The following is a 27,427-nucleotide window of genomic DNA, read 5'->3' as shown; positions in this document are numbered from 1 at the left end:
ATCTTCATCCTGAAAATTGGGGGGGGGGGGGGAGAGAAAATTGATCCATTCTCTTCCCCTTTGCTTTCACAGTTATTGGAATTTTAAAGTGTTTCTAATGCTCTGCTCCTGTGGGAGGCTTTGTGCCCTTATCAGGGTTTTGTTTTATTTTTGTCTTCTGTGTGCCTGTGAAGTCCCCTAATCACATGGAAATACTTGCCGTTTCTGTGAATTTTCCTGTTTTCACTGCCCTGCTGATCCTCACAGGAGCCCCAACTTTACTGTTGGAGGGGCTGAAGCTGACAACAGTGTTGCAAAGACCTGACCATAAGTACTGAGGAGAAAAAAGCAAAGCAAACCAAAGTCGTCCTGCCTCTTAACCACAGGAACTTTGGAAAGATCATGACACGTGGATCAATACCCACTGAAGTGCTGAGTTGTCTCCCTTTGCAGGGATTTACTCTTAATTCAGTGGTTTCTTTTGCCCAGAATTGCACTTTGTAGCCTAACCTTGGCCCAGAGAAGAGAAATACATCATCTAGATAAAGCAAATCCAATAGAGTTGTTGGGATTGGAAAGGAACACAACATTATCTAAATGTAATTGGTAGATGTGACTGTCTATGGATAAGTCACTACCAACGCCATACTGATGTGCTGGAATAGGCAGGCCAGCTGGCCTGTGCCGTATCCAGGGTGAATTTTGGAATGGCTGTGGGTCAGCCTGAGGCAGGGGGAAGTAATTCCCCTTCTGCTGGGTAGAGCCGCAGCAGCCCCAATGGGTCTAAACCAGGGGTGCCCAAACCCCGGCCTGGGCACCATTTGTGGCCCTCGAGGACTCCCAATCTGGACCGTAGGGAACCCCCAGTCTCCAATAGGCCGCTGTCCCTCTGGAGATTTGCTGGCGTCCACACTGGCCTAACGCAACTGCACTCAGTGTGAGGGTGACTGTTCAACCTCTTGCATGAGCTGTGGGATGAGGGCTCCCTCCATTGCTTGCTGTTTCACATCTGTGATGCTGCAGCAGCAGTGACAGAAAGGTTGGCCTTGCTTTGTGCAAGGCCTTTTATAGACCTGACCTATTGCAAGACCTTCATTCATTCATATAAGTTCTGTCTCGAATATATTCATTTATGTAAATTTATTCAAATTTGAAGTGTGAATTCTTTTTTTCCTGCCCTCTGACACAGTGTCAGAGAGATAATGTGGACCTCCTGTCAAAAAGTTTTGACACCCCTGGTCTAAGCGGATCTGTTCCTCCTAAAGAAATGGCACAGAACCAAACAGCCTGGGGCCACTCTCACTGCCCGGGAACAGGGTCAGGATTCGGAATAACTGCTGGGGGGAGGTCATTTATTAGTAGAGTCATTGAAGGATGGGAGCCCCCCACTGACAGTGTAGTGTGCTTTGTCAGTTGACAAAAAAACTGCAGGTGTGCCTTGACAATTTTAGTGTCTTGTCAGTGTGCCATGGAATGAAAACAATTGAAAATTGTTGGTCTACGCCAGGGATGTCCAAACATTTGGCAGGAGGGCCACATCATCTCTCTGTGTTGAGGGTCGGGGGGGAAAAAGAATTAATTTATATTGAAAATTTGAGTTTTCCTGAGTTTCCACTTGTAACAGAAGAAATCAGTTCATGCTTAACTTGGAAGTTAGTCAGCTCAATATGCCCTATTTATAGGTCATAGAATGGATGCAGCTTTATTTATTTAGGATCTCTGAAGAAGGGAAAAGGATTAATCATGACCTTGGTTGGCACCCCAAGATGGATGTTGATATGGATTGTATTCAGCCACCAGGCTGAGAAGGGGCTGTTTTAAGGGGTGGGCTGGAGCATTTCCCAGCTAGCCAACCTGTTCCCAAAGAAGTTGCTCCTGTTCCCCTCCTTTTCTATGCATGTTGTATTCTTTCAATAACCTGTTTTTGTTTTTACTGTCCCACTTGGGACAGTAGATGCGTGTTGGAAAGCATCTGTAGTAGAGGAAAGCACATTAAATGATTATCTAATTGCCACAGGGGAGAGGGCTGTGATTTGTATCAGGCCGTGCCAAATGTCCTCTGATTTTGATATCTGCTTTGAAAAGGCAGCAAACAATATAGCCAAACAGATTGCAGTACTGGGGAAACAGATTACACTACTGGGGAAAAATACTCACTTTGCTCAACACTTGCACTGTGTTTGCAAATGTTCAGTGCTCTTTTGACCCCCGGCAGCTGGTGTCGTTTTCTTCTTCCTTTGCCTTTATTTGGCCAAACTCCTTTTGAAGTTGATGGGCTGGCCTGTCTCATCAGATTTTGTGTACAAGTGTCTACCATGATGACTTTGCACGAAGGCATGGCATAAGGACGTTTTTACCTGCCTGCTTTTGGTGGAGGGGCATGGCTAAGGGAAAGGCCAAAGGCACAGGTCCAGAACTCCATTTACTTTTTAAACAGACAAAACCCAGTTCTTAGTATGTATTAGTTACACAGAATACCACCTTTTATTAACTGTATAGAAAAACAATCCTTCTACTGTAAACTTCATTCTGTCTGCTATCCTGTGGAGCAGATCCTTCCTTTCTTCTCCACCTGGCTAAGCAATTCTTCATAAACTGATAAGGAGCCAGCTCTTTCTCAGTGGTGGTGATGATGGTTAACCAATAGACTTTACAGCCCCCCTCTGCAATTCAAGAGTGAGAGATGCTTGCTATATAAATATGGCCTGAGAGAATATATTAGACTGGTTTTTTTCCCAAACTGTGGGTTGGTACCTGTCATGGGAAAGTAAGAATTAACAATAGCTCAGCAGAACTCAAGAAAGCTCAGTCCTTCCTTACTAACTGGGGGAGGCTTTATAAGTATGTAAGTTAGCTCACTCCTCCTCCTTCCTCTTTAGCCTCACAGATGTTTTTAAGTTCCTAATTATAGGTTCAATCACCCCAGATCAAGAGAGAGAGAAAAATCTCTCAATTGCTATTTAAAGTGAAGTAGTCCCTAACTCTTACTTTTCCATGACAGTACCCACCAGTGGGTTTCAACCTGATTGTTGGTGGTTCATGAAACTGACAAGCAGATAACTGACAAGGAAATTGTATTGAGCCCTATGGAAAGTGAAACTGAGGTGTGCATGTGTGTTTATTCATGAGTAGGCAAACATGCTCTGGCACTTATCAAAGGCCAAGTGAAGGGGTATGCAAAGCAGTTAGCATGATCCTGATCCAATGTATGTAGAGCTCAATATATGCTCCAGAAGACGGTCCATACCATACTAAAAAGGATAAATACAGGCTTTTGTGTAGAGCTACATGTAAAGCTATTGTTTTAAAAAGTGGGTCCTGGTGCTAAAAAAGTTTGGGAACCACTATATTAGACTGTTAAATTAATATATTTATGTTCATCACACCAACACAGTACTGAATAGTGAGTACAAAACTGGATGGTCAGGTGACAAATGGCATTGTAACCACCAAAGATGTGCCACGCAGGGTTGGCACTTTGTTGAGCAGTTTCTGTATTAATGAAATACCAGGAGAACTTGCAGCCCACATTTTCCCCTTCTTAGTTATCAGATTGCAAGACACCTGTGTCACTATATGAAGGTCACATGGCCCTTATCTCTTTAACCTACAGAGGGCTTGGTGGTTTTAAAAACAAAACAAAAATGTTAGTGCTCTCTGCAAAAAAAAAAAAAAAAAAGCAGCTATTCATACCCTATAATGGAACTATAGTGATGGCATTTGATAAAAGATTGCAGAAACGTAAGTGGATAATGAATGTCTTTAACATAGAACAGATTCCCAATTATTAAATTTCTTGTGGGTTCACTATAGCAAATGCTTACTATGGCAGGGGAAAAAATATTAGATTTTCTGGTTCTAAATCCATTTAAGCAACAGGGAGCCACCAGGCTTCCTCTTTCTCTCATACTCAAGTTTTTTTGTGAGCAAATAATACATAGAAAAGTGTGGTGGTGCCAACACAATGTATAATCTTAGAAACAGTCCAGAACCCTTTTCAAAGGTTTTTTTAGTGTCCACCTTTGGAAATACCAGCTGCAATGGTGGCAGGTGAAGTAGGTTCCCATAGTAAAGATTTGATGATTGAGCTTCCCTTGTTTCCTCCTCTTTTCCCATACCCTTTCCTTAAGGAAAGCATCATCATGAAGTTTAAGTGGAAAGAGGCTTCCCAGAGATGCTGTGACATCGGCGTCATTGCAGAAAGACCACAAGGCCAGGCGGTTGGATCGTTTTGTGGATTCTGTGTTCTGGTTTCTTCAAAAACACTAGGTCCAGCCCAGTGGTTTTCAAACTCTCATAGAGAGTTTGAGCCACTGTAAGTGCTTGCAGGGGTGGGGGGGAAAGCAGTGGGGGCGGGTGGAAGGCAGCAGTGCAATCCCTAGGATCGCGCCACTCAGGGGGCTGCAGGGGCTTGTGTGCACTTACCCAAGCCTCCTGCAGCCTCCCTGGGGTGTGGGGAGCCTGGTGCGACCTCTGGCAGGGCTCCCTGCAGCAGTGAAAGTAAAAGCGGAGTGATCGCTCCACTTCCGCTTCAGCTTCGCGATTGCTCCACTTCCGCTTCAGCTTCGCGATCGCTCCGCTTTTACTTTCACTGCTATGGGGAGCCCTGCCAAAGGTCGCACCAGGCTCCCCACACCCCAGGGAGGCTGCAGGAGGCTTGGGTAAGTGCATCCAAGCCCATGCAGCCCCCTGAGTGATGCGATCCATGCCTCCTCCCTGTCTCTAGGCTGCCCCTGCCCCTTAAGGGGGCAGAGACCAGGGCCCACAGGCTGGGGCGTTGTGACGCCCCAGTTTGAAAAGCCCTGGTCTAGCCAGTTTACTTCCTACGATTGTCATTCCCTAGTCCAGCAGTGTCCAAAATTTTTGTCAGGAGGGCCACATTGTCTCTCTGTCACTATGTCGGGGGCTGGGGGGGGAATTAATTTACATTTAAAATTTGAATAAATTTACATAAGTTTACATAAATGAATATATTAAAGATGAACTTATATGAATGAATGAAGGTCTTGCAATAGCTCAAGGCCTATAAAAGGCCCTGCACCAAGCAAGGCTGGCCCTTCCTTCGCTGCCGCTGCTGCATCACAGATGTGAAACAACAATCAGGGGAGGGAGCCCACAGCTCACATGAGAGGTCAAACAGTCGCCCTCACGCTGAGAGCAGTTGCATCGGGCCAGTGAGGGCTCCAACAAATCTCCGGAGGGCCAGAGGCTCATTGGAGACTGGGTGCTCCCTGAGGGCTACATTGAGAGGCCTCGAGGGCTGCAAGTGGCCCCAGGGCAGGGCACCCCTGCCCTAGTCTACTGAGTCCACCTTATCTGATCAGAGACAGGTATGGATGTTCAGGATGGCTTCTCTCTGGCTTGCTTTGCTCTCCTGTTGGTAGCAGAGTCTACCACTTTTGGCCCTGGCATAGGGGCAGATCAGGAGAACTGAGGGAGGCACTGATTTCATGGCTCCCTCCACCCCATCACGACAAAAGGCCAGGCTAAGCAAAGCACTAACTTCAGTACTTTTAACCAGTTTTTAAAAAATTTAGATAATTTATCCAGAAAATGCTTTATGGAGCAGTTATCAGCTGACAGCAAATCAAAATGGTGAGAAGCACAATTACTTGTGTTTGATCTGCCCACAGAAGTGTGGCATACAGCTGAATATGAGACTGCATAGAAACCAATCAAAGTGTGAGCTTTGTTAAAGGCACCTTTTAAGACAGGGAATCCTCCAGGCTACCTGCATTTTTAAAAGGTACCATCTGTTCAAAATGGATCATAGCCAGATCAGCTATTTCTGTGGACTGATTTTTTTCCCCTGAGGGGGAAAAAAAACCTAGGCAAGATTGCATTTCCAGACAAAGACTGGGTTCAAAAGTTATGCAAAACTATTGTGTAGCTAAAACATGGTTTCACATTGTGTCTGAACTTGAGTCTGGTGACAATCCACAGTTTGCTTGGGGCTGACAAACCAGGATCTGAAACCATGCTTTGCAAACTGGCGTGCAAACAACATTTGTGAGAACTAGTTGTGTTTCAGTTTACCATTGACCATCCACCATTAGGACTATTTTCCTACCTCAAGAGGCTGCTATGCCATGGAGATGGGAATGAATTTATGAGATTGAGCCCAGAATGCATGGGGAAACATAAGACAGACAAGCAGCGCCAAATCATTGTTAGCCTGTTGTGTTTGTCTCAAATTTTAGTGTGGGTTCTTAACTGTGGTTAGCACAAACCATGGTTTCACATTTGTATTTGAACTCAGCCAATATCATTGATATAGTAGGATTTGTTTTAATATGGTGGTGGCGGCGGCCTTATCTTTGTTGTATGCTGCCTTGAATGCTGCAGTGGAAAGGTGGAGTAGAAATTAATAATACCTTGAAAACGTCTTCAAGTGGCAACAGCAGATGACGGCTCCTCTCACTCTTCCTATTGGTGAATCTGGAGAATGTTTAGCTGTGGTTGCTGCGTCCCACTCCCCATTTACTCTCCACACTTTACCAGTGGATTTCCTCCCCAAAGTCTCTGCAAGGACTTTTGGCAGAAAACCAAGATCACCCAGGAGCAAACCACTCAAGACTCTAAGAGGCTCATGTCTCCTTCTCTCCCTGCTACTGGCCAATGCAAGCACCCCCTACAGGCTCCACAATGATGCAGGGACCTCTCATGGGACACTTCCATTTTTAGATGCGCATGCCAGGTGCCCTCAATGGTGTACTTGCACCACTACTACTAGCAGTTGGGGTCGGTGCTCATTGGGTTGCTCTGGCTGGCTGGGTCTTTGGCTAGTGCTCAGTTTGGCCAATGCTAGACATTTTTCCTTGAGGATATGTGTGCAGGCTGTCTAAACACAACTGAGGATATTTCCAGCTGTATTCCTATAGAAAGTATATGAGCATTTTAGACAGCATTTTGTCTCTGGATAGGTACTGAACTGTTATGGCTCAGATGTTGAACAAGTTCTGGTTTGTTTTTTTGCTGTTATTGTCAAATGACTTGGGCAAATTTTCTACCCGTGAGAAGTCTAAGTTTGCTGTAGCCACCAAAAAATTAGAAATAAGTATATTTAATTTAGGTGCCATCATGTATCATGGAGATCATTTGATATTGGACATCTTCACAATGGCCTATGAGCTTCTTCTGCTACATAATAATCTTCCTTGGTTTTTGAATCCGTAGTAATATTTATGGTTATAGTCATTTGATTTGTATATACAGCAGTTCTCTGTCTTGGGCCCTAAAATGAAGCCTTGTTTTTCTGATGGCCTTTGGTTGTAAACCATTTTGACTGACTGTCTGAAAGAAACAAAACATTCTAAAACCTCATCCATAAATTTAAAGTTCAGTAGTTTCAATTAACTGTATATAATAGAAACTACCACAGCAGCCAAGCTGAGGAATAAGTGTGGGTCAACTGAATTGTCATCAAATAAATACCTTGCAGAATAAAAGATTTATTTCACCTGTCTGTGAAATACCTGGAAAGGGCCAGTTCCAGAAGGGGGCCTCACAATGTGGGTGCCACCACAGAAAACGCCAAGTTCTTTGCAGTCACTAATCATGGTTCAAATGGTAAAGGGCCTTGAAGGAAAGCCGTATAATGTCTCATTCACTGTGGAAATCTGTATGACCTGAAGGCATTGTGCGAATGAGGATATTGTACTGTTCTTTAGGCATAGACAGTCCTGGACAGACAGCAGCAGTGGCATCAGGTTGCTGTGGCCCCTGGGGCAAAACCCTGCCCTGCCCCCCCCATGGATACTTCTGCCATTGGGTACTGGGGTTTGCGGAGTTGGCCAGATGGGTTCTCCCATGTGTGTGAGCCATCAACTAGTGCCTCCCCAACTGAACCCTAATGTTGTTTGTAGCAAGCAAAGCTTAGTAGGTGATAACTTATCAAATATCTGCTAATAAAACAAGAGCTGCCCATTCATTTCTGTGGAGACTTTTCTGAAGGCCTTCCTGATGGATTTTGCTCTATGAATCAGATCCCTCAATCTCCCACTCAGCTACACCCAAATTGTCTCCAGTCTCTGTAACTATTCTCCAACTAGCCAGCATTTCTAATGTAGGGAGGTTTTCCAAACAACTCTTGCCTTATTTATATTGCACTCTATGCCTCTGTGTGCTGGATGCAATAAAATGAGACAGTAGTTGTACTGAACGTGCACTATACAACTTGTTCTCTCTTACGTAGCAAACCAGTGGAGAGCATTTTCATCCCCTCCTGGAAGAGATTGATAGTATATAATATTTATGTAGAAAGATAGCAAACACTGTGTCCTGTGAGCATTGTTGCTGCCGCCTTCATAAAACATTCCACTTGTGTTTTGTCCTTCTAAGTACAGTACTGTACAGAAATGCATCTTATATATTCATGAAATTGCTCTATAGAGGCCTGAGAGGCAATTGACAGCCAACCTTTATTTGGTGGACTAAGCTGTACCCTTCTTCGCTTTCCCACCCTAGCATCTTGCAGCCAGGCTGTGAGCCCACCATGTGGCTATTCGAAGCCTGAAAGGGACTGATCTTGAACAGAAGTAGCAAATGGGGGTGGAGCAGAGGAAGGAAACGGGTTAAGAACATAAGAAGAGCTCTGCTGGATCAGGCCAAAGGCCTATCTAGTCCAGTTTCCTGTATCTCACAGTGGTTCACCAGATCCCTCAGGGAGTGTACAAGACAACAAGAGACCTGCATCCTGATACCATCCATTGCATCTGACATTCTGAGGTGGCCTAACTCTAAAATCAGGAGGCTGCACCTATACATCATGGCTTGTAACCTATGATGGACTTTTTCTCCAGAAATTTGTCCAATCCTCTTTTAAAGGCATCTAGGTAGGATGCCATCCCCACATCCTGTGGCAAGGTGTTCCACAGACCAGTTACACACTGGGTAAAGAAATATTTTCTTTTGACTCTCCTAACTCTCCCAACACTCAGTTTTAGTGAATGTCCCATGGTTCTGGTGTTGTGCAAGAGGGAGAAGAACATCCCTCAATCCACTCTATCCATCCCCTGCATAATTTGTAACCAATCAGGGGCAGTTTCTGCAGGACCTGGGAGAGCTCCCATGGAAGCTCAAGGTTAATCCAGTTTGGACCAAAACTCAGATGGACCTTCAAGTATGCAGCAAGGAGTATGCAAGAGCAACACATTCCTCAAGCAAAGTTGCAGGGAATTTAATGGGGCAGGGATTTGGCCCGGAGCCATGCACTGGGTGACCTCAGATGGTGCCCCCTGCCTTCTTCAATAGTGGTTACCTGGGGAAGCAAACAGCTGTACGTGTTTAGTGTAGGCTGATTTTGACACTGCATCTAAGTTGCCACTCTTACTGTAAAGTCATTATTGGACTTGGTTGATAATGAAGGTTGTTGGAGGCTGGCTTGCAACATCAGTTTGAAGATGCATCTGTCTAGACTAGAGAACATTTGCCCATCCCCCTGCTTTCCTATTTCCACCAACATCATCTGTATTCTTTAATCGTTTTGTTCATTCTTCCCCTGATCCAGTAATCTTTATAGCATACCCATTAAAATATCATTTCAGCTGTTATGGGGCTGCTTTGTCCATTGGCTTAACTTGGTTGATGGGACTCTGCGATGCCTGGAGGAGATTTAAGTAGACAGACTGCCGTCAGAAACTAGGACAATGCATTTTGCTTGTTGAGTTTTCTGTGCATATAGCTTTCAGCAGGCTAACTGTTGAACATTTACAGTTTGAATGAATTGATCTGGTACAAATCTGTTGTTGTATAGTATATGGAATTTGAAATCTGAGCAGCTCCAGTTCTGGAGCCAAAGTTGCACGTGCGTAATTGCTTGAAATCATTACTGTCCTCTGGCTGATGGGTCCATTTATTGGAATTTTGCTGCAAAGCAACACAGCTGTACTGTTGAGGTTGTGTCATGGGACCTTATGGCTATTTTTTTTCCCAATAATGTAATAACAAGCTATCAAGACAGTAAAATAGATAATGTGAAAATGTCAGGGCAATGGCGCTGATGACTAGAGGCCCTAGGCCTCTAGTTTTTAATGTGCAGCTGTCACATAAACAATGCTTATGCTCAAGACTCTCATCAATACTACTACTAATAATTTAAATAGTGCTTTGAACACGTATACAATTTCAGCAGTCCTTTAATTGGTTCTGTAAGGTAGACAAATATTAATACTCCCATATACAGGGTGGAGATGAATGGTGTTCTACTCAGTGCAACCAAGTGAATGGACCTTGGGCACATCCATTCTTGAGATGTGAACTAAAGACTTTTCAATGCACAGTCTTGGCATCCACACCAGAAGTTCCCAAACCATGAACCATGGCTCCCCAGAGGAGGCAGGGAATCCTTGCAAAAACACCCCTGCCCTGTATATTGTGTCAGATTGTAGCCCTAATGGGAGCCATGGCCAAAAGCCCAGTAGATCAAGAGAGCCACCAATCAAAAACATTTGGAAACTTCTACCCTACACTATACTACAGCAGTTTTCAACCACTGTGCCATGGCACACTGGTGTGCCATGAATGGTCCACATGTGTGCCATGGGAATTTGTGGGAGGGTCCTTATTAATAGGGCCAGGGGATATGAGCCTTCTGCCAGCCATGCGGTTTGCCTTGTCAATTGTAAAAAAAAAAACTGATGGTGTGCCTTGACAATTTTAGTGCCTTCTCAGATGAAAAAGGTTGATAATCACTGCTATACTGATTACACATCCTATACATGTCTATTTGGAAGTAAGTCCTATTGTATCCAATGCAGCTTATTCCCAGGTCAGTGTGTATAGGGTTTCAGTTTTAAGGGCCAGTCTTATCCTCGAAGTACACCAGTGTATCTCCACATACGTTGGCCCAGCAACAGCCCCACCATTGTCAAAGCCCACCAGCTGACGGATGCATTCCAGACACCGGCACAATGCTGGAAAAATACCGGAAAAATGCTGTGCTGATGTAACTCAGATGTCACTTTGACTTCAGTGCAACTCTGCCAGCCCTGAGACCAAAACAGGGAGGAGATTTGGGCATTCCATGGGAGGGATGAGGAGTCAACGTACATCGTATCCTAACCCCTCTTCAGACATGCCTCCAACACTAGAGAAATGCTATGCCGTTAACAATGCTGGCATAAGTATGAATAACCCAATAAGGAACAATGGGGAAGGGAAAAAACAGTAGAAAATGCCACTTCCTTTCACCCCCTGTCTTGCCCACTTTCTTGTGATGAAGCGAAGGGTGCAGATTTCATTTGGCAGCCTGTCAGGCATGCTAACCCCAGTAAGTGAAGCCCCTGGCAGGGAGAGTACAGCTCAGATTATCAGAAACACAGCATGGGGCTGTGTCTCTCAAAGGGGAACTTTGGTGATGGTTACCATGGTGAAAGAGTACATGGCACGTAAAGGGAGCAGTTTGCATAAACAACTTCTTGCCCCTCACAACCAGTATGGCAAAGATAATTGGTTAACTCCTGTCTTCTTTGAATTCTTGTTGCAGGCAGCCTGCCCCAGGACAAATCCAAACGCAAACACTCAACCGGAACACCACCCTATCAGGGGAAAGACAACACACACCACAGAGGTAAGCCAAGAGGGGGAGGGAATCTCTGGTTGCAATGTATAGGTGGGACCTTGTTATCAATGGAGGATCAATTCCCAGACACTCCATGGATACCGAACCTGTGGATACTGAGATCCTTGAGGAGGGGGTTCACAGAGGACCTCCCGATGAGACCAGAAGTGACTTCCAGTAGTGCTCGGAGGTAAAGGTAATTCTTGGATATGTGTGTTTGTGTGAAGGGAATGAAGGGGCTTAAACCCTGGGTGCTGGGATTCCTAGCAGTTCTTTGCTTTCTCCGCTTTGCTGCTGATGGTGCTGTAACCCCTGTAGAAGATGGGAATGCTGTGGGATCCTTGTGTTGCATATGTGGTGTCCTTGGGACATCTTCCCATGGTTGGATGGTTGTGCCTGTGACTAGCAGAGGGGTGCCCCCCCATCATTGGCCACTCATTGGCCCTGCATGTGCCCCCACCCCCTGCTCAATCCACTCTGGTGACAACTACTCTAGCCACCAGTATTGGGGCTATTTGGATGTAGTGATTGGCTCCTTGGACAGCAACCAGCGACACAGGGATGGTGTGCTGACATGGCAGTAATGACACGCAGACATTGCACCGACAGCGTGCTGATATCATGGTGATGATGCACTGCCATAACAGGCTGTGTTGGTGTTTCCATGGTTGGTGAGGGTGTCACAGGGAAGGGTTGCACCTGTGTTGCTTTGTCAAGAGAGGCTTGGCATTTGGCCCGTTGCTTCTCTGGCATCAGTTCAATACAGGTGAGAGTTGACTTAGGATATGATGAACATCACACTCAGTGGTGTACCTGGGGGGGGCAAGATGGGCAAATGACCCAGGCGCCATACCTGTGGAGGTGGTGCCACCAGCCTCACACCCCCCCCACCCATTTTTATTTTTTTAAGAGAAAGAAGCTGGTAACTCCACTGGCTTCTTCCCCTTAAAATAAATCTCCTCCTGAATAAAGAGGAGGTGGCCTCAATTGAGCCAAGAGTGGCTGTGAGTTGCAGCCACTCTGAGTGTGATTCCGCACTGCTCTGGGCTGCCCTCTCCTTCCTTTCCTCCTTTAAAGGAGGAAATACACGGCCCAGAGTGGCATCCTGTTGGGAGTCACAGCCACTCCAGATATGATTCCGTGCCACTCTGGGCCCTGTATTTCCTCTCCTCCTTTAAAAAAAGGAGGAGAGGAAGGAGGGGGTGGCCCAGAATTGCTCTGGGAGTGGCTGCAACTCCCAGCATGGTTCTGGAAGTAATTGCGGTGACATGATGATGTCGCCACAATTACTTCCAGTTCAGGGGGCGGCAAAGTGGGAGGTGGCCCCAGGTGGCAAAAGCCTCAGGAATGCAACTGATCACACTGGTAGCTGTGTGTGCCATTGGAGTGGCATCTGAATAGAATCAGGAATTGCTAACATGATGCATTTAAAAAGATGCTTACGTTCTTATGTAAACAAAAATAATTTCGTCTAAAACCAGTTTTTATCCTATATTCCTCTAACATTCAGACATCTCATTAATAGGGCAGATATTGGATGGAAGTCATCAGCTTGGGGAAATATCTTGTTTATGTTTGAAATGGGATACATTCTCCAGAGTGCTCAGGGCTTGTCCGCACAAGAACCTGGTGAGGCAAGTTAGGGCTGGGACACAGTGACTCAGGGCCTGATCCTGAACTCTCAGTGCCAACTTACCCCTGGCACTGAGTATTGCAAATGCACCGTAAGGCACGCCCGCAACACTTGGCCCTAGGTCAGCGCTGGTGCTGGTTCAGTGCCATTTTGTGCTGAGCCAGTTCCAGCTGGAGGCCCACCGTATGCCACCCAGAGCAAGGATGAGTTCCGGGCAGCTGAGAGGTTAGTTGGGGTGGGGGGGGCATACTCTTTTTTTTTTCTTCTCAACCCCAAGAAATGCTTGAAGCATATCTTAATAAACTCCCAAGCCACCCCTGGCCTCTTGCTGGGTTTAAAGCATATTCTCTAGCAGAAAGTATCTTGGCGGGCCCCTTTTCTGAAAGATATAAAAGTCTTCCTCCTTGAAGAAGCTGTTGTCGGGACTTATGATTTTGTGATATGAGAGGAGTAATATCTTTCTTCTGCAGATAAATGGATGATCTGGAGACACGCAAAGCACATAGGATAGAGCAGATGGTAGCGAAATGGCTGCGCCGGTCACGGGACAATTCTGCCAGGTATGTATTTTAATGTGTAGATATTCAGGATTTTTCATTAGCTGTAGGACACCCTCGTTTCATAGGTGTGTGTGTTCTCTTGAGCCCAACCTTGCTACTTAAGGCCTGAGTAGAAGCTGTGGCAAGCAGTACTTCTTACTGTTTTGGCAGTTATCTGGACTCTGAGCCTTCCCACCTGACCTGAACCTTGGCACTGTTATCCAAGGCAAACCTAAAACTAGTGCAATGTAAGTGGGCACAGGAGGTTAGGGGGAGGTGGGGGCAGAACAGGAAGTGGGGAGGAGGACCGATTGGGCAGGGGAAGAGGTCAGGCTCAGTGGCAGTGGTACCCCAGAGGCCAAAACACCCCTGTAGGATGTAGCAGACTTCACGTTGGCATCACTGCATCTCAGTATGGGGCATAGGTAGGATTGGGCTGTTAGTTTCTCGTCTCTCTGTCTCTGCTGTGTTGCAACTACTCACACTGCTGTCCAAAAGAGAGATGCCTGTTGAACCCATCCAGTTCATTGGGGAATGCAGTTGGATCAAGTGCAGGCTGGATGGAATATGTCAGGCTGCTATAGTGGCCAATGATGGTTCGGGTCTTGTTAACTGTGGCATAAGCTATGAAAGCATTTACTGATGGGCACATCCGGCCCCATTAGAAGGCAGTCTGGTTGCCAGCCATCCATGACTGCCTAGGAGTTTCCAGGAATCAGCATCGGTCTCCAGGTATCCACTAAAAGCAATCCTGGAGATTGTAATGAAGCCTCTCCCAACATTGCATCAGGTTAGAAAATAAATCTCTAGGAATACCTTTAGTCCAAGTTGACAGCCCTGCTAGGCAAGCACTGTAATGTGGTGATAAAGGAGTAAATGGCTTACACATGGCTGTGCATATTTGCCACCCACTTGCTCTGCCCCTAAAATTATTCTGTGTAACTAACAAAGTGCTCATAGTTGATCTTGGGGAAGCCTTTAAAATGTGTATACTCTTCACCTCCCCAAGTGCTGAGAGTTTCCAGGGGCAATACTGTGGGATTTCATTTCCTTTGGGTGAGAGTATTGGAGACATGTTGCTTTGTTTGGATACCTGTAAGAGCAGCATAATGAAGAGAAGTATTCTCCTGCAACCAAAAAGCACAGCTCCCCAACCACAATAAATGAAGAAACACAGGCATGCTTTTGTCATAAGCTCAGGCCATTCATTCAGTTCACGGACAACTAACTCAAGATAATAGGTCTTTCAGATGCTCACTTGCTACTGCTTTAGGTATTTTACTTTTTTTACTTTAGGTATTTTATGTTTTTTGCACTCTTTTGCAAACAAGATGGAGCCCTACTTGTATGGCAGCAGATTTCAGGTGATTCTTTCTTCCTGGACTTGTCTGCTGAGGAAGTCTTGCACGTCTGCCATGGAAGTCCTGCATGTTGGAGTGGATTGTGGGTTATCCACTAGAGTACACTCTAAATGAATGGGGGTGTCAGTCCAGCTTTTTGCAACCTCATTGGCTTCACGTAGAGCAATGTCTGCTTCTCTCAAATGGGAGTTGGGGTGGCAAGCTTCTGTTTGGACTGTAGTGTTTTAGAAAGCTGATATGATCCAACACACCTCATCCATGCATATAGAAAAGTGGCATATGGGAGAGAAGGCAAGGCTAGAACTCTTTTTTTCATTGCCATGCTAATTTTCTACAAGCAGGGATTATTTTATACTGAGGAACATTCAGACATGTGAACTCTATGCTCCCATTGTCTAACATGGTTTGGCCCAAACAAGGTTTGCACCTCATCTGCTATTGGTGCGAACTGAGCCCCAAATGGTAGACTAGAACATCCTCATTATTTCCCTCAATGAGCAGGGAAGCTCTCTGGTAGTGGACAAGCTGCCTCTCAGGGATAACATGCCATTATCAGTTTTCTTAGCAAGGAAGAGACTCCTTGCTGATAGGCTTCCAAGCAACTGCTGCATCCCTGGGGATGCAATTTGAAAATTTACAGAATGTTTGTCCAAAACACCCCCGAACGCTCACATTCCTTCCTAAACCATTTGCGCATCTTGAGCATTTTCACCTTAAAGACTTTTGCTTAAAAATGTAATTGGAAACCAGAGGATAATGCTGGCAAATTGTTGTGTTCGGCTACAAAATAGCATTTTGCCAAATGGAGCCTACAATTTCACCGTATAATGGTTTCTAATAGAAAATCTCTTACTTGCATGAGTTCGGAAAAGGGCAGCACTCCTTCCGGAGTGAAATAAGGAATGGACAGAGCATGAAGGTGCTGTGCTGGAGAATATTGATAAATCTGGCATCCTAGGTATCTGCACATACAGACACACCCCAATGCATATTCTGAATGTGCGGAGGGGGAGTAGAACCACTGCCCCCACCCTTGACATCTGCACATTTGGTATTAGTATGAAAGTATAATTGCATCCAGTTCTTCCTCCTGATCTGGAACGATGATTGCCCCAGGTTTTCATGTTTGTCTCAAACAGATACACATGCATAGTACCCTTTCACATTAATGCTGAGTGTGTGCGTATAACTCTAGGTGGTGACAGCTCACAATATGTGGAGGAGGGGGCAAGTGGGTTTAAGAGAAAGAAGCTGGTTTCCCACATATTAGGTTTCTGAAAGAAAACTAATGGTGCATTTCCTATGAATGCTTCCATCATAAACACAAGCATAAATTAGGGAAGAGGGGAGAGATGCATGCTTTAAAGCAGGGGTGTCCAAACATTTTGGCAGGAGAACTAAAGAATTAATTTACATTTCAAATTTGAATGAATTTACATAAATGAATATATTAGAGATGGAACTTATATGGATGAATGAAGGTCGTGCAATAGCTCAAGGTCTATAAAAGGCCTTGCACAGAGCAAGGTCAGCCTTTCCTTCACTGCCACTGCTGCATCACAGACATGAAACAGCAAGTAGTGGAGGGAGCCCTCATCCCACAGCTCAGATGAGAGGTCGAACAGTTGTCCTCGTGCTGAGAGCAGCTGCATCGGGCCAGCGCAGGCTCCAGCAAGTCTCTGGAGGGCCAGAGGCTCATTGGAGACTGGGGGCTCCCCAAGGGCCTGATTGGGAGCCTCCGAGGGCCGCAAGTGGCCCCCAGGCCGGGGTTTGGGCACCCCTGCTTTAAAGCAATGGAGGAAGGCAGGAGGGGCAAGCTATTTGTCTTGGGGAATCCTTACCCTCACTTAGCTGGAACTGACCTGCTCCTTGTATTCAGTGAATATATGAGGATTAACATAACCAACCACAATTTCTGTTAAGGCCAAGTCACTTCAAACAGCAATGATCTGTCCATCCATTGTTACGCAGAGTGAGCAAAGCTGAGCTTCCTAGGTTGATTCATCTAATATTGTCCAAAATATTTACTGTCAACTTCATGCACCTGAGGTCTTAAGCATGGGTCACAGCACATTTGTACTGTATGGTTTCTTTTGGCAGGGACCTTTTGGGGCAGATGCTGAGTTGAGATAATTGGAAGCTTAAATTAACCCTCTCAAATGTTTTTTCTTAATTTCCAGAGGGAGAGCTTCAGTGAGTGATAGACCGTCTGATATTATTGCTCAACCGATAACTCGTATAAAGCTCACAGTGGATATCCAAAAAGATGCATTACTTGGGAATTACGGCTTTGAAGTTTCCCAAAATCCTCCCCTTCTTGTCACAGCTGTTGCTGCAGGTGAGAAGGAACCTTTTTCTCCTCTCTTCCTGTGTTGAGAACTGTAGTAGGGCTCTGTTTTAAATATGTTTATGTTGTCCTGCAACGTAGTTTCCAGGATGGTTTTAAGAAAATAGAAAAGCAACAAAAGTTGAGTTTTCATTATGTATAATGACAGTATGGGTGAGATGTTAAGTTTTATCTTCAAACTGAGGCTTCTGCGACCTGCTATCAAAGTTGGTTAGGTAATAGTGCAATCCTAAGCGTATTTACTCAGAAGTTAATTCCACTGTGTTCAGTGGGGCTGACTCCCAGTTACTAGTGCCTAGGATTGCAGCCCAAGATACACCCCCAACCTCACAGTTGCCAAGCTAAAGGCAAAAGTGTTATGGACCAAATGGCATGGAGTTAGGCAACAAACTATGTTAAGAAGGAGCAGAGGCTCGGTTGCTGTACCTTAATTTTCCGAAGAGACTTGGCGAAAAAGGCAGTTACTGACCCCCAGCACTATGGAGTCATTAAATGAGTACAGCTAATGATCTTCTGATATATTTGACATCCACTTCTAGATCTTAAGAGATACTTTATATCTTTCATGGCTCCATTATATAGCAAATCCCCACCTAAAGTTGTTTAATTCAACCTTGTTTCATTTTAAAGTTGGTCAGCGGTTCTCAGTCTTCTGATCTCTGCATCTTCCAGGGCTGCACATTGTAGGGCTACCAGAAGTCACCTCCAGGTCATGCCAGGCCCACGACCCACTTCCTTGACCTTGTCGTGCTCCTGATTGCCTTGTAGATAGCTGCAAGGTGTTCTGGGGCGCATTAATGCTTTGCAGCTCAATAGGAAAGCACTCAGCAAACCCACCACACGAAGGAGTTTTATTGATCAGTGAAATTGGTTTTGTTATAAGTTGTTTCACTTACAATGCAATCCTAACTTGCCCTGGAACAGGCAGGCTGGTGGGCCTGGGTTATATCCAGAGTGAGTTTGGGGCTGGCTGAGGCTCTGACCAAAGCAAGGAAAAACTTTTCCCCTCACCCTACTCTAATCTGTGCCACCGAAGTCGGTGGCACAAATCCAAGCAGCCTGGAGCTACGCTGGGCTGCTAGGGAATGGGGCTAGGATCCAGCATAAGTGGCAGATCCTGGCCCCGCCTCCCACTTCCTGCAGCCTGCCCCCAGTAACAAACACCACCCACCCTCCCCTGCCCTGAAATGCCTCCCTTATGCCTCCTCTCTGACCTCCCCATGCCCCCCAGACTCTTGCACACATCCGTGCACTGGCCTATCTACCCTGAGAGTGGTGCAAAAGTGCTTTACAGCACTTTCACGACACTCTTCACCCAGCACGAAGGACTTGCGCCAGCCGAAGGGGCACTCTGAATTATGCCGCTAAAGTTGACGTTTCCAAGAACCTATCAACAACATTAAGTGAGGAAATGCTGTACTGCTATTTAAGGTGATTTTGTTACCTGGAAAGATGACTTGTCCCTAAGAATGTCCTAATATTTTGCAGGCAGCGCTGCTGATGGGAAGCTCCTGCCAGGTGACCACATTCTTGCAATAAACAATGAAATGGTCGAAGATGTTACTGGTGAACAGGCAGCTGTTCTTTTAAGGTGCTGTGTGAAAGTGTGCTTACTGTGTTGAAGTTCGTGGCTGGGATCCAAAGGGCTACTTTGGTTCCCACAAGGGAGTTGCACTGAACTGTGAAATGTTTGCCTTTTTTCTTAGTACAGCTGGCTGCCATGCCAAATCACAAACAGTTTTGGAGGCCTTCCCCATTTTTTAAAAGCTCATGTTTCACAGAGGGTGCTGCTATTCAAGACAAACACTACCAAAGCCCCCTCCCAGGGTCTCAAACCTTGTTTCATGGTTCTTAAGACACCAGCCTGTATTAAGACAATGCAGAATGCTGATGTGAAAGCAGGTTATGTTATCCCCAGGTGGATCCAGGCTTCTGGTGGTCGCTAGTTCTTCCTAGTGGTGCTCTCCAAGAAGACAATGACTCATAGTGTGTCTGATGGAAAGTATTTAGTTTCTGTTCTTGAAAAAGGAAAAAAAAAAACTGTATCTTTCCCCCTCCTGAAACAGCTGTCATTTTTGTCTTACAGGGATTTGGAAGAGTCTACCCAGTTTACAGTTCTCCGATGCATCTCGGTAAATTGCCTTCATGTACTGCTGGGGTTTGAATTGGTCCTTGATGGGGAAGAGTTTGGCTCCCTGATAAGTGTGTGCATGGGCTCACAAATTAGATGTTCTAGGAGGGTGATCTTAAGAGTTAAGTGCTACAAGTTTGTGTTCATTGTATCATCATCAAGTACAATGTGAAACTAATGGGGTGTAGTGCATAGAGCAGTGTTTCTCAAACTGTGGGTCAGGACCCACTAGGTGGGTCCTGAGCCAATTTCAGGTGGCTCAATTCATTTCAATATTTTATTTTTAATATATTAGACTTGATGCTACCATGGTATGTGACTGCATTTGGGAATCTGTACAGACTTGTACTTTTAACAAGCTACTATGTATTATCTTTTGACAATGATAGCCAGTGGGACTTACTCCTGGGTAAGTGTGGGTAGGTTTGCAGCCTAGGATTGTTAAAAATTTTCCTTCTTGATGACGTCACTTCCGGTCATGACATCACTTCCGGTAGGTCCTGACAGATTATCATTCTAAAGAAGTGGTTCCCGGTGCTGAATGTATGAGAACCTCTGGCATAGAGTGTTGGACCTTAGCTCAAAATACACACACGCGTGTGATGGTGTCCTGACAGCCCACCTAGAAGAAGGAACTCTGCTTCTGGGAAGCAATCAGCAATGGAGAAGCAGTAGGCATCAGGGTAGATCCCCACCCAGTATTTTCCTATTCCACTTAAGTTTATCAATGCAGGTTCAAGACAGACAAAAAGAAGTCCTTGTTTAATAGGCACATAATATATAGAATTCACTACCAGAAGATGATGTTGATGGCCGCTTCTTTTGGATAGCAAGGATCAGACCAATTCATGAAGCATTAATCTGTTAAAAACTATTAGGTTCAATAGTTAAGGCCTTTCATTCAGAAATTGCACCCTTCTGATCCCCCATTGCTGCAGACAAACAGAAGGGCTGTCACCCATTTCTCATATCCTTCTTCAATCTCTTTTTTTTAATTTTTTCAAAAAAAACTATAAACAAATACACATAACACCAAAAACATAACACACTTCACTACACAAAAAACACAAAGGGTGCAGGAAATCATATATCATTATCGTATATTACTAAAACTAATAAATCATTACATATCTTGATCAATTTCTCTTCTAAATTTACCTCTTAATATCATTTTTCATTCATCATACATGTATCATATCATATCAAAGATAATATATGTAATACAATCATCTAAATGCCCTATCATATATTTCTAAAACTTCATTTTCAACCAAGCATAAAAGGGTTTTTTCCCTTGCTCAATTTGTGTCGGTTTTCATTGTTAATCCAAAACTTCTAAAAGTCTGTCCATTTCCGTCACATTCATTATTTTCTCTATTAATTCATTTTTCACTAGTATTTTAGAATCCTTCCAATATCTAACATATAAGATCCTCACTACAATTGAAATCATAATAACTAGGTATACATCATTTTCTTTATCTATAATATCTAAAATAATATAAAATTTGTTGCTCCAGTAAGGTTTTTTATTATACTTCCAGATCTGTTCCCATTGATCTATTGTGATATTGTGGCCTATATTTTATGCCCATTTTATCATGCATTCTTTTACTGTTTCTTCTTACATCTCAAAGTCCAGTAGTTCATCTTATAATGCATATATTAATTTTGATCTCAATCTTTCTTTACATAATTGGCGACACCTTTTTTTTCATCTGAAGCCTCAAAAACTTATAATTTTTTATTCACCAACAATGCCCTATTCATTAGTCATCACGTTTCTTTTTACTGTTCTTCCTCTCTTTTTATCTTTTTCTTGTTGCTATTGGTGAGCGCCTCTTACTCGCTCCTCTAGGGTCTTCCCTCTCCGATTCATCTGTTGTTTCTAAATCATCTGATTTCTTTTCATCCAACTCCATTTCTGGTCGATATTCTTCTAATTCTTTTCTTCTCAATTTCTCTTCCTCCTTTTCTTCCTTTCTTATCTCGTCTTTCATCACTGTACTCAAGAAGTTTTCTGCTTTCATTGTTGAATTTATATTATATCTCTGTGTCTGATATTGAAAAAACATACCTTCCAGAGAAAGCCATCTGTATGGTATTTGCTTTTCTCTTAAAAATTTTGTCAGGTTTTCATATTCTTTTCTCTTTTTCCTCACTCTCCATGAAACATGTCTCAAAATGTTAACTTTGTTATCATCCACCATCCATTCCTTTTCCTGTGAGGCCTTCAGTAATTTATCTCTGTAAAAGGTTCTGATGAATTTCACATGGATTTCTCTTAGCAATTCGTGTTTTCTCAGATAAGAAGTGCTCACTCTTCTCACTGAGTCCAGTTCTTTAGATATCTCCTCCATCGGTGTATCAATCCATTCTGATATTAATCTGACAATTCGTCACAACGTATCTTCTCCTTTCTCCTCTGGTATATTTTGTATCCTCACCACTCGAGCTGCACTATCCATCTGAATTTCCATTAACGTTATCTCTGCATCGTGCTGATTTTCTTCTATCTCCGATATTTTAGCTTCATCTTTTCTTATCTTTTGTCCCAGTCTCTCAATCTTTTGTTTATTTTCTTCTGATGTAATTTTCACCTCTATCAGTTGTCCATTAAGATAATCTAATCGTTTAGTTGTTAAAGCATCCACACTAGCTTGAGTTTGTACAGATTGGTTTGCTAGTTGCTGTACCGTTGCCAACAGTTTTTCTGTGTTGTCTTGCACAGTCTGTTTCCAGTCTTTCCCTTTCAGTTCCTCTTGTACTAATTTTGCAAGTCCCGTATCCGACGCTGGCGAGCCTCGGACTTTCACTGTTTTGCCCGCCATCTTCGCTCTTCCTTCCTTCCGCTCGCAGTGTTCTTTAAGGCCACTAGATGTCTTCAGCGTATTATCTTCCTTGCTTCAATTATAAACACAAATCCAGTTCTTGCAATGTCTTTTAAAATCCACTAAATGTCACTGGTGTACTGTTGTTTTATTTATATTTCTCTTATCTTGTATATACTTGTAGCCTTGGCAACGCCATTCCTCTGTCTACAAGAATGTCAAAACATCCAGCCGCTCCCTGTTCAGCTGCTGTCTGGCCTCTCCCCCCTCCTTCAATTTCTTCACAATGCAGAGCAGGGCTGCCCCATCCATAAGGCAAACTGAAGCAGGAGTAGACTGATAGATGGCACCCATCTTTGTCCAGTGGCTTGTGCATCTCCTTCTCCTTCCAACCTCTAGATTGGAAAAGAAAGAAGAGGAGAAGGAAATGTAGAGGGGAGGAGAGCGCTGAGAGAATTGGAGAGTGGGAAAGATAATTGGGGCATTGGAGAGTGGGAGGGGCAGAGGCTGGCGCATCATTGGGGTAAGGGGGGCCAGCTTCTGCCTTGCTGTCTCAGGCGTCAGGAGACCTTGGTCGAGATTTGTTGGCAATGTTTGTTGTTGTGTTGTGTCCTGCTTTGCAAACCCAATGCTCTTATTTTCCAGGGTGGCCCTAAATCATCCTTTCTTACAGCCGAGAAAAGAGCCAAGCTAAAGACGAATCCAGTCAAAGTCCGTTTTGCAGAAGAAGTAGTTGTGAATGGACATACTCAGGTCTGTGCAAATGCAGTCGCCGAGCTGCATGAAACAGGTTGTGGAAGAATGATTCAATTCCAAGTTTTCTTTAAAATTTGTTTAATTTCTAAGGGCTTAGAGTAAGCAACGTTTATGCACTAGGTTTACTGGATGGAAGCAGTGATGAAGAGGGCTAACAGTCAAAAAACTTAGTTGTTTAATTACCTGCCTTTCAATGTATTGAATGAAATTGATTAATTACAATTCACTATTCATTTGTGTATTGCCAAAACGTCATTATGAGTATCTTTTTGAGATACATGTGAGTTGATCATCTCTACTAGGCAAAGAGGTTTGTTATAAAGTGACAGTTACCTTAAATTGTGCGGGGAGAAAGCGTGTACCCCTGTTCATCCAAGTCTAGCATCTCTCCCACTGGCTGTTTTTGTCTTCCTTGTGTTTCTTTTTAGACTGTGAGACTCTTTGGAACAGGAAATGATTACCTTCTTCCTTTTGCTTTGTAAACCACTTCGCGCATGTCTTTTGTTGAAAGGACGCTTAATTTTTTTCTTTACTACTGTGAAACAGTATTTAAGTCAAGCAATTAACTATTTAGCATTCTGATCTCAGTATGTTCCCCCTAGTAGAAAATGGAATTGTGGAGTCTTTTTCATTGTATTTCCACATGTGTAAGCTGCCTTGAGTTCAGTTGAAGTAAAGCAAGTTACACGTTTTAGAATCAAGAAAGGGATCCAATTCTATTAGCATTGCAGCATTCACAGATATATTCTATAGGACTTATTCCTGTAGGAGCCTGTTTCCCTCCCCGCTTCCCTTCTTGATTTATAGGCATGGACCTATACGTGGAATCGGAGGTATATGCACAACTCCCTTCTCCTCTTCCAGCTATCAGGAAATGTGAATTTCATGCATATGCACCTAGGGATGGTGAAAGGGAGTTTTGCTTTGTCCTGTGGGGATCCTTCCATGGGTGCTGTACTTGTATAGGAAAAGGAAATGTCCACATAACCCTAGTACACTCTCAGAATTGTCATAGCAAACTGTTTGTAAAAGCACACCCCAATTGTTCTAATAGGGCACTGTAACTAAATCAAGTTTTCATTGGAAAAAATCCAGAAGTGCTTTCCGTACAGTGGAAATAAGAATCCTTTGTTTGAGAGCATGAATAGTTGATGAGACCAAATGCTTTCAAACCTTAATTTTCTCCGGTCAGTTTTGTTTATTGCCTGGTGGCAAGTCTTGAGTCATCCAAGGATTTTTGCAAGGTAAATGACAGGAGTTCTGGATTGCCATGCTTTGTCATGTCCATCGGAAATGCTCTCTCTGCATGACCTGGGTTGCCGTCTGACATTATGATTTATCTATGAATTTGCCAGCCACTTTTCTACTAAAAGTGTTCATAGTGATTTCCAACCAAAGGATAAAATTCCCACAACCACAAAATTCCACATCAGAATTGTTGTAAAACTGGGAACTTAAGCCATATATGCAACAGAGATCAAATGTGTACACCTTTGAGCTGGGCAGAAATGGGTTAAAGCACAGTCCACTGGGAAATGGCACTTGAAAACAAGATATACTTATCAGTAGAAACTGTATAGGTGAAAAACCAGTGCATCTCCATACATAGCACCAAGAGGACAAGGGGGAATTTGCCGCAAGGAGTGATCCAGGGGAGGGACAATCTGGTGTCTGCAATAATTTAGCCTGGAAGTTAGAGATACATGAATCAGCACAACACAATCTGACCTGGAGGAAGGGATAGAGACTCCTGAGCAGTTGCAAATGGAAAAAGGCACTTCTGATGGCAACTCTGAACAGCTTCTCTAGAAGCATAATTGTTTCCAGGAGGATCCCCTGGTTCTTCATCTGGTAACACAGACCTCCTAGATAGAGCACCAGCAGTCTTATTCCTTCTTTGGCCATTTCTGACCAGCATCACCTTGTCCAAATTCAGTTATGATCTATTCATCCACTTGGATGCAGCCTCAGAACAGCTTCTCCTTCGTTGTTGCTTGTGCCAGTCCTTCACACTATTACTGTACTGAAGGAGTATCATCAGTTTTTTTTCAATTACTGAGAGTCCTTCTCTTTTCCTTCTCCAAAGCATGGGGCAATGGGTTACTGTCCCTGGAATGGGTTGCAGATGATAGCAACAGAATTAAATTAATCCTTCAGCCCTATTTACTCAAGTCTATATTCAGGATGGAGCAGGGAAGGCCAGGTTTGATTAAACATAGCTTATTTTGTAAGTGGGAGAATATTTATTTAAAGAGTTCTCGTTGTTTACCTGTGGGTCATCTGTGGTCTTCCGGAGTGACATGGTGGCATGCAGAATGCTAGAGCCATGTTTGATGCGCTGCATTCTAATTAAATGTTGTACTTTGGTTTTGTAGGGGAGCTCACTGCTGTGCATGCCCAATGTTCTCAAGGTGTACTTGGAAAATGGACAGACTAAAGCTTTCAAGTTTGAAAGAAATACTACTGTCAAGGTACTTCAAATCAAACATTTGTTTTTTACTTTTTACTGTGAGCTGGTTAGGTAATGACCCGACATGCTATAGAGCAGGGAGTTCAACCTCTTTTTTGCAACTACCTGTACCACTTTTCCAATGACCACAACTACTAGAGAAGGCTGCTGTGTGCAGAAGTGGGTGGCTTGCACCACAGTTGTCCCTGCAGAGAAGGGGACACTTCTGCAGTGACTGCTACCTCATCCTGATCTCTTCTCTGCTTTGCACTCTTCTTGCCTGACCTGCAACAATTTTAAAGGGCCAAACCGCTGCACAGCCACACCTTATTACCAGCACATGTAGCCCCGCTTCCAGCAGATTTAGCCCAAACAAAGCAGCATCGTGAGGCCCCTGTGACAGTGGGGGCCAAATACCACCTGCCACAGTGAAGTCTCACTGTGAAATATCACCAGAGCTGCAAGTATCATAGATTGAATAGCATGGCTATAGAACATATGAAAGCCGGTAGCACAGACTAACATATTTCAGTATTTTAGGACTGTAAAGTGATTTAAAGACAGTTTATGGAGATTGCAAAGGTATAGATTTGTCTGACCACCAGCCACTCCTGGGAAGGCAACTTTTCTATCCACCAAACCCAACATACTACTGATATCTATCTGATAAGAACATCTAGTTTTGATTTTTCCTATTTTCATGCAACGTGGATTTGGAGTGGCCTGAAATTCTTGCCATGTATTACAAACACTGTAGCCATAATCCAATACAGTTATGCACACTGAAATTAGTGTCTGCCATTGAAATGAATGGGATTGTAGGTGCTCAGTAACACCTGAAATCAATTTATCGACAGCAGTGGGCAAGCTTATGTACCAGGAGAACTGGCAGCCCAGTCCTGACCAACTTTCCAGTGCTGATGCAGTCCCAAGGTAAGGGATCAAACATCCCCTTACCTTGAAGATGCCTCCATGGCTGCCACCCCCTCCACTGCAGAATGCAGTATGTACCTTGTTGGCACAGCTGCGTTGGCACTGGAAAATTAGATTGGATTGGGCTACAAGGCATTCTTGCACAGCTCATGTTCATTTGAGTGTGTCAAGTGTGTGGGGAGAACTTCCCAGTGACCTGTGAGCCAGATATGATTGTCTCTCATTCTACTGCTCTTAATGAGGCCCCAAATCTGCTGCCTGCCTCTGTATAAATGAAGCATTTCAAGAATGTTAAAGTAGGGACTCTGTAGTCAGTTTCTTCAGTGCTTGTTTAACTTGTGGTTTTTGCCATCAATAATTGGCAGGACATTATTCTCACTTTGAAAGAGAAACTTTCCATTCGAGCCATTGATCATTTTGCCTTGGTTTTGGAAGAGCAGTATAATGTGATGAAGATGTACCTTCTGCATGAGGATGAGCTCATCCAACAGGTCAGTTACAGTGCTTTAAGAAACCTCCAGTAATGGTGGTGGGCAAACAGGAAGAACCCTATACAAAAGATACTTCCTGTTGCAAGGGTTTAGATATGGCATTTCCTAAAAACTCTCCCCACCCCACGACAGCTGGTAGTTTAGAATAATGTTACAGGCTTGCAAAAAAACAGGAGCGTAGCCACTCTAGGAGCAGTTCATCGCTGATTGGAGGGCCAGCATTTCCTCTCCTTGAAAGAAAGGGAAGAGAGGAGGGCAGCCCTCAGATCAGCGTGAAACTATGCTGACAGTGGCTGAAAAAGCGCAGCCACTGTCAGCATGATTCACTGCTACCTCAATAGCTGGTGGTGGCAGGTGGGGTGGGGAGTGGGTCATGGTACCGCCCCCCGGGCGCCTAAATTCCTAGAGCCCGGGGCA

The 27,427-nt window shown here is 44.1% G+C and overlaps 1 protein-coding gene across 1 annotated transcript in view; it reads left to right on the top strand.

Annotated features, from left to right (window-relative positions):
- The window catches only part of FRMPD1 (FERM and PDZ domain containing 1), a 70,325-nt gene that overhangs the window by 25,999 nt on the left and 16,899 nt on the right, over nt 1–27,427 (top strand). The window contains exons 3-10 of the mRNA XM_066616018.1: nt 11,465–11,548; nt 13,643–13,732; nt 17,253–17,410; nt 18,908–19,010; nt 19,506–19,551; nt 23,027–23,134; nt 25,513–25,608; nt 26,885–27,010. Coding sequence (XP_066472115.1) covers nt 13,647–13,732; nt 17,253–17,410; nt 18,908–19,010; nt 19,506–19,551; nt 23,027–23,134; nt 25,513–25,608; nt 26,885–27,010 — 723 coding nt within the window. The 5' untranslated portion in view covers nt 11,465–11,548; nt 13,643–13,646. The remainder of the gene's footprint in view (nt 1–11,464; nt 11,549–13,642; nt 13,733–17,252; nt 17,411–18,907; nt 19,011–19,505; nt 19,552–23,026; nt 23,135–25,512; nt 25,609–26,884; nt 27,011–27,427) is intronic.

This window comes from Tiliqua scincoides, chromosome 2 (genome assembly GCF_035046505.1).
Source record: "Tiliqua scincoides isolate rTilSci1 chromosome 2, rTilSci1.hap2, whole genome shotgun sequence".
In the NCBI taxonomy this organism is placed as follows: domain Eukaryota; kingdom Metazoa; phylum Chordata; class Lepidosauria; order Squamata; family Scincidae; genus Tiliqua; species Tiliqua scincoides.
Note: the sequence above shows the minus strand (reverse complement) of the source record. Positions and strands in the feature narration are given on the sequence as shown.